Source organism: Hippopotamus amphibius, chromosome 12 (assembly GCF_030028045.1).
Source record: "Hippopotamus amphibius kiboko isolate mHipAmp2 chromosome 12, mHipAmp2.hap2, whole genome shotgun sequence".
In the NCBI taxonomy this organism is placed as follows: Eukaryota; Metazoa; Chordata; class Mammalia; order Artiodactyla; family Hippopotamidae; genus Hippopotamus; species Hippopotamus amphibius.
Genome location: NC_080197.1, coordinates 98,235,298 through 98,248,190, shown reverse-complemented (window position 1 = coordinate 98,248,190; position 12,893 = coordinate 98,235,298). Strand labels below are relative to the sequence as shown.

General features: G+C 43.3%; 1 protein-coding gene across 1 annotated transcript; it reads right to left on the bottom strand.

Moving 5' to 3' along the window:
- Nucleotides 1-9,736: 9,736 nt before the first annotated feature.
- Nucleotides 9,737-10,675, bottom strand: LOC130834121 (olfactory receptor 6C4-like). The gene has a single exon (XM_057704192.1). The coding sequence runs from the start codon at nucleotides 10,673-10,675 to the stop codon at nucleotides 9,737-9,739; it is 939 nt and encodes a 312-aa protein (XP_057560175.1).
- Nucleotides 10,676-12,893: the final 2,218 nt, after the last annotated feature.

Genomic DNA, 12,893 nt, shown 5'->3' with positions numbered 1-12,893 from the left:
CTATGATTTTACCACTTTGGTTAAATTCCTTTCTTTCTTGTGTATTGCCCTCAAGTCTTTGTCTCATTGCAAACCCATTTTACATGCTTGTAATCATAGTGTAATACTATTTTGTCTTTCTCCTTTCCTTTTTAATGCTTGCTGGAAGCATTTTGCCATGAGATCACATAATATTCTGAGTAATCCTTTTAAAAGTTCTTGTAGTCTTCCCCTGAATTTCTCTACTACCATTTAACAAACACTTCTCATAGTCTCACAACTTAAATTCTTCTACTTTTTGGGCTATTTTAGATAATGATACAAATAGTACTTTTGTGTATGTCTCATTTTGCTTCTGTTAACTTATTCCATTGGGAGAAATTTCCAGGAGTGGGATAATTGGCTAAGGGTGTGGACAGTTTTATGGGCCTTGCCATATACTATATATTTTTGGATTTCTTTTAAGTGGACACAAGTAGCAATCCTAGCCTCCTCTCCTTCCCTGAGTAAAGCTGGGATTGTCCTTCATCCTGTCTGTCCTCACCAAGGCCTCTCCCTCCAGACCCACTTCTTCTTTGCCACATATGAGTATCTCTTTACACTCAGTCCTCTAATGACATTTTGCCCCAAGGCACCATCTGTGAGAGTAGAGAGAGAAGTGTCTCCTGCATCTTCTACTCCTCCCTTCTCTGTTCCTCAGCTCCCGTTATCCCTGTTTCCAATCTGCCCCAGTTGGTTTCCCTCTTCAACTTCTCTTATCTCCACACATCCTGACAGACTTGGGACACTCTTCAGAGAGTTACTGGTTCTGAGGCCACCGTTCTCTGTTTCAAAGTCTCCCACAGAGGAACAGAGAGGACACAGAGTCCTTCTGTGTCGTAGAGAGACAGAGGGCTGAGGCTCCTCTTAAAATAAAATTTATTTTACATTGTGGTAAAAAACAGCATGGAATTCGCCATCCTAACAGTTTTTTTCATGTACAGTTTGGTAGTGTTAAGTACATGTACCTTGTTGTGCAACACATCTCCAGAACTTTTCACTTTGCGGACCTAAGACTCTATACCCATGAGACAGCAACTCCTATTTCCCCTTTCCCATGACTCTTTTTAAAGCAGATGCCACCCCCCCACCCCCGCCTCCACCACTCCTTCAATAAGTTTTAGCGAGATGGGCAGATGGCTAAATTGGTCAGTTAGTTGGTATGTGGATGGAGCAACAGGTAACGTGCATAACTGGCTAAGTGGGCAGAGGATGAGCGACCAAGTGTGGCTGGCTGGCTGCTCTGCTGGTCCGCTCAGAGAGCCCTGAATGCAGGAGGTGCGGCTCTTCACGGGGCACTGAATAGGAAGCAGTTGAGGGGTAGATCTGTCATCTTGAGGGCAAGGGAGTGGGGTTCTGGAGCCTCCTGCGGGATGTGGGAAATGGGGGGAGGACAGCCTTTATTATGTCAGGGAGACCTGGCGAGCACAGTCAGACAACTCATCTTTGTTCTTTCAGGATTTTTCTTTTTGTCTGAAGTATTAATGGGAGCTACGCATGGGGCAGTGTGTGTGTGTGTGTGTGTGTGTGTGTGTGTGTGTGTGTGTGTGTTGTCCGTGTTGGGGAGTACATGCAGCAGCAAAGGAAGATGCGTTCAGCTCCATCTCTGGGCTCTGAGATGAGGACCACCAGCAGGCACCTGAGAAGAACGTGCTCCGTTTTCATCAGACCCGGACCACGGACCGTGCGGGGGCTGTGCACGCCCACCTGATCGTCACTTGTCATCCTACAGACCTGCACTCACTGCCCGCTGCCTCAACCCCACCCTTTCACCGCACACACCCCATCCTGTCAGGCACGCGACGAACACGCACATCGCACTCACGCTTATTACACGGTACGGCCCTTCCCGCAGCACAGCTACTCACATCACACATTCAAAGATTTACATAGTCTGAGTATATACGCAGTTGCTTGCTGTATTATGTGCAGTTTTATCTGGGAGAAATTGTCCAGGGTTCCCTGTCTCCTTCCCATCCCTTCTCCCTGTGCAGCCAGGCTGGTGGCATCTGAATCACATTTCTGCAAATGCAATAGTAGAGATTTGGGAAGCCTCCCCTGGCTTCTTTCTCCCATGACCAGATACAGTTATTGACTGCCAGCCCAGAAAGAGAGATTGTAAGGCCCTGAGTGGGCCCTAATATATCCCCTGTTTCTCTTCCTTTCCTAGCCCTGGCAGGATCTAGCCTTATCAAGGAAAGGTCCAAGGCTGCCCCACGCTGTGTGGGCCACTTACCGGGAGAGGTGGAAATGGCCACCCAGCTAGAGTAGGGGCTCATGGGCACAGGCTTGGGCTCTGCTGTTCCCCTCCTCCTCTGGAAGTCTCGGCCTCTGTGGTCCCACAGTTATTTCCAGCTGCTGTTGTACCTCTACCCCATGGGGACCTGAGAGGCCCTGACCCTTGGGGGTTCCTTGAGTAACTCTGAGCTGAGTTAGTGTCATGGGCTGGTGATTCTGTCCAGATCTCCAGCGACTGCTGCATCCTCTCTCCTCTCCTTAGTCTCATTTTTCTTGATCAACCTGTGCCCTCATTTTCCTCACACCTTGTTCCTCCCCTGGCTAACTTTATCCCCTTACTCATCGTAGGGTCTTCTTGGTCACAAATGACATGAGATTTGAGGGTCTCCCTCCCTTATGTCTAGAATCTCACGATGGCTAATTCATTCCTCTGTGTGAAATCTTGGCTCCCTAAGTGTAGATGCTTCTGGAAAAGTCTAGAAGCTAATAACAGTGACATGTGGGACTTCCCTGGCAGTCCAGTGGTTAAGGCTTCACCTTCCAATGCAGGGCATGTGGGTTTTATCCCTGGTCAGGGAGCTAGAATCCCACATGCCTCGTGGCCAAAAAAAATAAAAAAAAAACAACAAAAAAACCCAACCAAAACATAAAACAGAAGCAATATTGTAACAAATTCAATAAAAATTTAAAAAATGATCCACATTAAAAAATATTAAAAAAAATAACAACGAAATGTGGTTGAATCAGATTGGTTTTCTTTTTAGATGGAACGTGTTCTAGTGAAGACATTGCATGTCTGGTACCTATGGTTCATGGCATGGAGTCGAAGTTCCTATCAATATTCAGGCCTATCATGTTACTGCAGGGGTACTTAGTGGGGTCCTTATCCAAAGAATTAAGCTTATGAATGTTTAAAATGCCTGGGAAGGTTGGTAAAATTTGGGGGTAGAACAGAGGTGTTACCTGGAATAGCCTGGGCCTTTCCCTCAACTCCTAATGCCCTCTAGTTGACACTTGTTTCCACTTTTTATCTGCCATTCTCTCCAATTGTCCCTACAACTCCACTGATTCTTTCTATTGAGATCACCAACAACCCTCATGTTACCAAATCCAATGGATAATTTTCAGTCGTATTCAATCTCTTAGCAGTATTTGACACATTTAATCCCCTCTCCTTCCTGAAACACTTTCTTTTTAAAATTCTGTGACTTCCACACTTACAACTTTGCCCCTGGCCTCTTGTATATACAGCTGAGTATCTCCCCTTAGATGTCGTAGATGCATCTCAAACTTACCACGTCCCAGATAGAACTCTTGTTTCTCTCCCAAGTTTCCCTGTCAGCAGTAAGGGATCTGCTACCACCCAGTGGCTCAGATCAAAACTCTAACTGTCCATTTTAATACATTTATTTTATTAACACTCCTTATTCAATTTCTCAGCAACTCCTGTTAGTTCTGCATCAAAAATTTAATCCCAAGCAACCACCTCTTATCATCTTTGCTGCTAAATTCCCAGTCCAGGCATTCCTGTTTCATCTCTTGACTCCACCCAGCTGGTGTGACTTTCTCCAAGTGTAAGTCAGATGATAACATTCTCCTTCTTTAAACCTTCTAATAGCTCAATAACTTCTCATTTTAGGTAGAATAAACTGCAGACTCCTTTACTTGATTTATAAGACCCTAATGATTTAGTCCCTGTGTTTAAGCATGTCTTATCTTTTTTTAAAATTTAAATTATTTATTTATTTATTTATTTATTTATTTATTTATTTATTTATTTATTTATTTATTTTTAGGCTGTGCCATGTGGCTTGTGGGATCTTAGTTCCCCAACCAGGGATCGAACTTGGGCACCGCAGCAGTGAAAGTGCTGAGTTCTGACCACTGGACCACCAGGGAATTCCCAGCGTGTGTTTTTATTCTGATGTTTTGACATGTGGGGTCTTACTGACCTTGGGTAGACTGCCTCTCCTAGGGTCAGCTAATTCCTAGAGATGACAAATGACTTATCTGCAAGTGAACCTTTCATATGCAAACCAAGCAATCCAGAGCCCATACTCAGAGCCACCACCTTTACTGAGTTCTGATATCTGGGCCAATATTCCCCTGCCCTAATCATCCCAGGGCTTGGTACCAGGCGACGAGAGACAGCCCCTAAGCCAGAGTCAGCTGAAATTATTCAAACTAGCGAATCCTAAACCTGCCTGGTCTGCCTACCCTGGCTTGTCTATAGCTTCCCATGAAAGCACAACAAAGTCTCCTGCCCACATCCTGCCCTAGCTTCTTCTGCCTGCTGATCGACCCTGGTGCTACTGCATGTGGCTCTGCATGGTGTGGCATGCCCCATCCTCTTGGGGACTGTGAGTAACAAACTATCTTTTCAGTAGCAATTATCTCCTGATCTGTCATCCTCACTTGTTTTGGCTCAGCATGTGGTCTATCCTGGAGATTGTTTCATGAGCACTTGAAAAAAAATGTGTATTCTGCTGCTTTTGGATGGAATATTCCATATATATACCTATAATGTCCATGTGGTCTACTGTGTCCTTTAAGGCCAGTGTTGGATCACTGATGGGTGGGGCTGAGGCCCAGAGGGTCCTGGGGTAGCGCTGTGTCACTGGTGGGTGAGGCTGTGTCCTGGTGTCTCTGGCTGCAGGGCCCTGGGCTTTGCCCACTGGTAGGCAGGGCTTGTTCCTGACAAAGCTGGTTGTGGGGTGTCTCAGAGCTGCTGCTGTCCTGTTGGTGGTTGGGGCCAGGGCCCACGGTGTCCCAGGATGGGTGCCAGCCTGCTGGTGGGTGGGCTGTGTCCTGCCACAGCAGGCTGCAGTGCTGTGCTGGTCCTGGAGCTGGTGTCAATCCCCTTATGGGTGTGGCAAGGGCTTAGGGGGCCTGGGGCTGATGCTGGCTCATTGGTAGGCGGAGCTGGGTCCTGGAGGTCCTGGAGTTGGTGTGTCAGTCAGCTGGAGGGTGGGGTTAGGACCCTGGGTCTTGGAGCTGGTGCCTGCCCACTGGTGGGTGAGACTGCTCCTGGGACCTGGGGCCAGGGCCCAGGTTGTCCTAGGGATGTTGTCTGCCTTCTAGGTGATGGAGCTGTGTAGTAGGATCTCTGGCTGCAGGGCCCTGGGGGTCCTGGTGCTAGTGTCTGCACACTGGTGTGTGGTGGCAGGTCCTGGATGCTCTCAAGGACAGGGCCATATCCCAGGGCAGCTGTGGCTTCAGAGGGTCTCATGCAGCCTGCCTGCTTGTGGTTGGGCCAGGTCCTGGTGCTGATAAGCTAGAGGGAGAATTCCAAATTGATGCTTAAAGCACCAGTGTTCCATGGTAGAATGGGCTCCCAAATACGCCTGCTGCCAGTGTCTATATCCCCAAGGCAAGTCCAGTTACTCTGGGATACTCTCTGGGATACTCTCCAAGGTCAGCAGGTGGATGTGACCCAGGTTCCTTTCAAATTACTGATTTTGCCCTGGGTCTCTGAGAGTGTGAAATTTTGTGTGTGCTATTTAACAGTGGAGTCTCTATTTCCCACAACCCTTGGGGTCTCCTGAAAGTAAGCCCCACTGACCTTCAAAGTCAAACATTCTGGGGACTCATCTTCCCGGTGCAGGATCCCCAGGCTGGGGAGGCTCAGACCTGTTGCTCCTTGGGGACCACCTCTGCAATTACAGTTATCTTTTCATTTGTGAGTTGCTCATCTGGGGGTATGGGTCTTGACTATGCCACAACTTCGACCCTCATAACCCATCTTGTTGTGGTTCCTTCTTTACATCTTTAGTTGCAGAAGTTATTTTCTGCTAGATTCTGGTCTTTTTCATCAATAGTTACACTGTAAATAGCTGTAATTTTGGCAGGTCCATGAGAGGAGGTGAACTCACAATCTTCCTACTGCAGCATCTCAGCTGAGCACTTTCATTTTTTGGCCTTAATTTTAGAAAGCTGTTTTTACTAGGCATACAATTCTGCGTTAATATCACTAGTTTCTCCTCCCTGTATTTTAAAGCCACCAGCCCACTGTCTTCTGTTTGGCATAATTTCTTTTGCGAAGTCTTAGATTCTCATTTTTGTTCCTTTTAGTAGTTTCTTTTTAAAAAATTCTAAATGACTTTAATTTATTCTCATTATTTTTTGTTTTAGCAGTTTGACTATGATATATCTAAGTGAGAGAGAGAAAGAGAGAGAGAGAGAGGGAGAGAGAGAGAGAGACAGATTTATCCTCATATCCTGCTATGAGTTCTCCAGGTTTCTTGGATTTGTTGTCTTTCTTTATGATTGGAAAATTATCTGATATTATCACTTCAAATATTTATTTCCCTCTTTCTGTTCTGTTATTTTGGTCACCTATTGCACATATTTTTGAATGTTTGATATTGTCTCATTGGTTTAAAGTGGTCTGCTTTTTTCTCACACATTTTCCTCTTTGCTCTTAATTTGAATAATTTCTGTTAACCTTTCTTCAGTTTCACTGATTCTTTCCTAACTCTGTCCACTAGGCTTATCAGCTCATTACAGAAGTTCTTTTTATTTCTGTTACTGTGTTTTCTAGTTCTAGTATTCTATTATACTCTTAAAAACACTTTCTCTCTTTCTGTTAAAGTTCCCCAACTGATCCTGCATGTTTGTACCTTGTTCACTAGATATTTTAACATTGGCATCATCATTGTTTTATAGTCCCTGTATGATAATTGCAAAATGTGTATCATTTCTGAATCTGTTTCAAAACTTTATGCTTTACTAATGGGTTGTTTCTTCTTGCTTTTTTGTTGTGTAATTTCTGAATGCACGTTTAATATCACGTGTAGACGAATAGTAGAAGCAGAGGTGAATAGTATTTGTACACAGAAATGGGCATGTATTTTGTTGTGTAAGCCTGATAATTGATAGCTCAAGTCCACTGAGTCAGGAACTGAGCTGAGTTCAGCTTTAGTTGTTGCTATCAATAATTTCAGGGCACCAACGTCTTCAAAATCCTTCTGTTGTGGGCTGGCATTACCTTGTGTATAGTGTGGTGGCTCAGTTGCTAAATTTTCACTGGAGTTGATCTGGAAAATGTCCCCGTGCAGGGGAATGCAGTGGCAGGTGTGATGCCTGTGTTGCAGACATTAGAAAAATATGGAGGAAAAAATGCCTACAAAGACAGTAGAGTTGGCTGGTTGCTGCTAAGTTGTATTGAAGCCCTGAAGGGAGATGATGAGAGTCTAAGGGCTGTTAACAAGCAGTTAATGGCTAAGTGAGAGACTAGAGGGCCCAGCTATGGGGTAGGTTAGTAAGAGACCCTCATCTCCTGTAGTGGGAGGACAGACATAGTCGAGTGGCTTGTTGATCTACCTGTTAGAGGAAGAGAGCTCCAGAGATATTTGAATGCTTAGCCCATGCAGGTCTGTTATGAAACTCAGGACACTGATGGAGGAAACAGATACTAGAAACACAGAAAAGGCATACCTGGATGGATGCTTCTGAGGATTTTAACTTTTCGGCTTGCTGTGAACACTTTGGATCTGAAGAGGTGGCCACTCTTCCCTACTAAGAGCCAGCTGGAAGATGATCAGGAGGCCTCTTACTTACAAGACATCAGATGTTGCCAGTCAAGCGCTGTCCCCAGCTGCTCTCCTGGATGCCAAGCTGACGATGAGGTTAAACCCAGCATAATCCAACTGAGGACATGCTGGACTTGATAAAGGAGGAAAGAACCTGTGCACTAAAGGGATGGAAAAATTGGCTAGCTTGTACTGACGGAAGTCAGAGAAGTGTTCCTGGGATTAGGTTTTGATCAGGGTCCCAGAATGTAAGATTGGCTGAGAAAGAATTGATTGGCTTGGGGACACATTCTCAGGATGTGGGATTTAACACCCTATCAGGGACCCCACTTCACTGCTGTGGTGGCTTTTAATGCCTGAAACAGTGGTATCCAACACTCAGTGATGTGGAGATACCTGAGTTTTCCTGGAAGATGGTAAAGGAAAGAATAAAAAGCCCAAGGGAGGTGGAGATGATGGAGCAGATATATGATGTAAGAACATAAGACCTACCAGTAGATTTGTTCCATTGGAGGGCTTACAGTACACATCATTTACAAGGCCACAAGAAGGTCACAATAAGGTTACAAGGTTACAAGGTATTGCTGAGAGGGACACCAACATCACTCAAAAGCTCAGTGATGGCTCTCATTTACTGAGGATGATGGTAGGACATATAGTCATGGAGCTGGGCTGGTTATCATTCATGGGAATGATGGGGGCTGAAGTAGTAGAGGCCACTTAACTGTCAGAATCATTACCACATGATTGGCAAGTTCAGAGAGGCAGCCAAGGGATTCCAAATGCAGGAAGTTGTGGAGAGAGTTAATAGACCTTATCATCCCAAAGTCTCCCTAAGAGGCATCTGTAACACCCCCAACCTCCTCAGATTCATCTCTAAATGTATCCTAATAGAGACACAGACATAAAGAATGGATGTGTAGACACAGCGGGGGAAGGGGAGGGTGGGAGGAATTGGGAGATTAGGTTTGATATAAATACACGACCATGTGTAAAACAGCTAGTGGGGAAGCTGCTGTATAGCACAGGGAGCTCAGCTCGGTGCTCTGTGACAACCTAGATGGGCAGGATGGGGGGTGCATGAGAGGGAGGTCCATGAGGGAGGGGATATATGTATACATATAACTGATTCACTTCGTTGTACAGCAGAAACTAACACAACGTTGTAAAGCAATTATACTCCAACAACAACAAAATATATCCTGTGAAAGTCAGGCGTACTTTGCCAGACTCTAGCTTCTACAGATTTTGATCACTGCCAACATAACCTAAGCTGTTTCTTCACCCGAATTTTCCTTTAAATGGAGTCCAAATGATTCCTTAGTAATGATTTTTATTCTGATCTCAGTGCTCAAACAAGAGTCAGAAATGTTCTCATGAAGAGCCATGAGATTCCATACAGTACTTTTCAACAGGGGACTGTAGGAGATGCCAGAAAGAGGCAGTCTTTAAGAATTGTCAGAGGCAGAAAGAAAATTGTGTAAAACCTGAGAAAGTATATATGAAGTAGAATTTTGTGTGTGGGTGACGTCATGAATAATCTCTTCTGGGAAGTGTCTAGGAATTTCTGACAAAATATGTTTATTCTGTGGCAGTGATTGGTAAGACTAAGAGCCCTTCATGGGAAGGTGGATTTAATCACTCACCTGATCACCAGATTTATGACAAGTAAAATAATTTTTAATCAAATGTTCTACTTCGTACATACCTAAAGATATTATTTTCCTATTTTCCCTTCTTTATTAAAAGATATCTACCAGAAAAGAATCTCTGAACCAGCCTTCTTTGAATACCTCTCTCTTGCTGGCAGCTTTGAAACTAAATTTTGACACATACTTATGGTCAATTTATCTGGGAAATAACATTAACAAAAGGAGATATCAGAGGCTCAAGTTATCATTTAGAGTAACTTCATGAATTGTTCAAAACTTCCACTGATTTTGAGGCCATTAAAATGAATAAAGATGCACTATTTTCCTGGTCACATTATTGAAGTCTTGTTTTACTTGTTTATTCCTTAGAGTGTAAATGAATGGGTTCAATAAAGGGGCAACTGAGGTACTGAGCACAGCTACTCCCTTATTGAAGGCAACTCCTTCTTTTGTTGAAGGCTTTATGTACATGAATATGCAGCTGCCATAAGAGAGGGAGATGACAGCCATGGGGGAGGAACAGGTGGAAAAGGCCTTCATCCTTTGCTGGGCAGAGGGGATCCTCAGAATTGTCCGGATGATGTTTGTGTAGGAGAGAATCACCAGCATCAAGGTGACCACCAAGGTCACAATTGCTAAGATAAAGTCAACCAGCTCTAGGAATCTTGTGTTTGAGGAAGATATTTCCATGAGGGGTCCATAGTCACAAAGATAATGATTCAGGACATTGGAGGCACAGAAATCCAGGTGACTGGTCATGATGATTGGGGATAGGATGATGAGAAATCCAGCCAACAAACAGCAGAGAACCAGCTGGGTGCAGACCCTGTTGCTCATGATGGTCATGTAGTGCAGGGGTTTACATATGGCCACATAGCGGTCATAGGACATGACAGCCAGAAGGTAAAACTCTGTGGCCCCGAGGAATATGGCAAAGAAATACTGAGCGAAGCAGCCAGCAAAGCTGATGCTCTTGTTCCCAGTTGAGATGCTGAACAGTAGCCTAGGAGTGAAAGTGGTTGTAAAGGAAATTTCTAAGAAGGAGAGGTTCCTGAGGAAGAAATACATGGGAGTCTGGAGGTGGGAGTCGAGTAGTGTGAGGGTGACGATTGTCAGGTTCCCTAAGATGCTGAATATATAGGTGAAGAAGAGAAATATGAAGATGATACTTTGAAGCTCTGGAATGTCTGTTAGTCCCAGCAGAATGAATTCAGTCATGTAGGTTTGGTTTTTCATTGCTACCCTTTACTGCCTACAAAGGAAAGAAACCAATGTTGAGAATGGAAGAGGAACTCAGGAAAATTTAGGAGAGGCTAAGGTTTTCTCGTTGAATTGGTTCAAATGCATTTTTTTCTGTCATTTTGACTTAAATGAGATTCTCTATTGGAGAAACATTGACTCTTCACAAGAATTCTTTTCTTTTTTTAAAAAAATCAGTTTATTGGTTTTGTTTGCTTCCTTTGTTTTATTTTGCTATTGAGTTATATGAGTTCCTTATAATTCATTATTAACCACTTATCAGATAGATGGTTTCCAAATATTATCTACCATTCTGGTTGGTTGCCTTTCATTTTCTTCATGGTTTATTGTGCTGGGGATTAAGTTTTAATTTTTATTTACTTATTTATTTTTGGCCCCGCCACATGGCATGTGGGATCTTAGTTTCCCGACCAGGAATGGAACCCGTGCCCCCTGCAGTGGAAGAGCAGAGACTTAACACTGGACCACCAGGGAAGCCCCAAGAATTATTTTCCTGAATTCTCATGTAGGAGGATTTTCTCCATGGCTCCTTTTCAACTCTTCATGTACTTTCCCAGCCTACCTTCTAAACCAATGCCTAAGTTATCTTCTCTGTTTCCTATTTTTATTTTCACTTTCAAAGTGCAGTCTTTCATTATTTCTGTTAATTTGGCAGCGATATCTTATTCCCATAACTCTCTCGGTCTCAGTGTGAGAAGAAAAGCTAACTTGTTAGCTACGGTTGAGGAGCTTCAGGATAGAATCAGCAATGCCATTATAACTGTGCTAACCAAAGATGCCCCAACTGCCCTTGGATGTTTTGAATTTGTGGACCATTGTAATGAAGATCATCAGTCTCTCAAACTTTGCTGCCAGTGTCAGCTTTCCCTCAGGTCCCAGTTCTCCTGTCTTAGGTGACGAACAGATGGTATCTCTCCAATCAGATACCTGTTATCATTTTCTTCCATATCCATGTTTATTAATAAGTACGTAATTTACTCTGGCTAGAAAAATATAACTGGAATCAAAAGTTGTAAGCCTTATTTAAAAGCTTCTAATGAAGAACTTGAATGATTAGGGGGCCATTTATACCACACTTTGAGAATTCAAGTTTTTGTTTATAGACAAGGAACAGGTTTCTGAATATTTACTTAGCTATCATAATAAAATTTAAGTTAAATTTATAATTTAAGTTAAAAGACTTAACCTTTAACTTTCTCCACAGTTCTCAAATTCTCAAAGCTATTTCCAGCAGATCACTCCCCTATATTTTATTAATTGTTAGTAAAACTTCCTCTGGCATGATCCTCCTCGTTTACCTTTCTTCTTTCGAGATATTTCTGTCCTTACATTCATCTTCTCACATCTCTGTTCAAAAGAGTAGATGACTCTTCTTCTGTCAAAGGTCAGTCCCTTTCTGAGTCTTGAAAATAAGATAATGAACATTTTTTACCGTCTTCTAAATTAAAAGGCATTTCATGTTGACTGTTTTATTTGACTACAGTTATGATAATAGTAAATAATAACTATCATTAATTGAGAACTTTCTGTGTGCCAAGCATTGTTGTTTGATTCCTACTATTGCTACCCCATTTTGCAGATGAGGAAACTGAAGTTTGGAGGAGGTGATAAATCATTCCAGATCCCATGGCTGGTATATTGTGGAGCCAAGATTCTGGCCCAGTGCTCCCTGACTCCCTAGTCTGCACACTTAACTACCATGTTGTGCTGATGTCCCTTCCTCACCCTGGGATGGAGTGATTAGGACGCATCGCAACCTTACAGATGCGATCGTGTGCATTAACGATACGGAGGACAACGATGGTGATGATGGTGAAATCTAGGCTGGGAATGTTTGAGTGATTTGGCCAAGAACACGTGGCTAGCAAATTTTTCTGATTCTAAAATACGTGTGGACCAAATTTGCTTCTTTATTTCTTAATACATTGATTAAACAGTGACTGCATGTTCTTTAAACATTTCTGTATATTTATTCATATATTTCAGCATATATTTTTCCTCTGCCTTGTGTTTGATTTTTTTCTTCTAGTATCTTTTAAATTTCTGCCTTTCACTAGTGGCGTCTTCCTAATTTTTCCTCCTTTCTTCAGACTCTAGTGATGCATCTCTTACGCTGGCTCTTCTTTCTCCTAAACACACATACTTCAGTAGTGGTTTGCCTGCTTCAGTTTCCAGATCAGTGAAACAGTGCTGT

What these genes read in the sequence shown, in the direction of transcription:
- LOC130834121 (XM_057704192.1), bottom strand. Translation starts at nt 10,675, where the DNA reads ATGAAAAACCAAACCTACATGACTGAATTCATTCTGCTGGGACTAACA.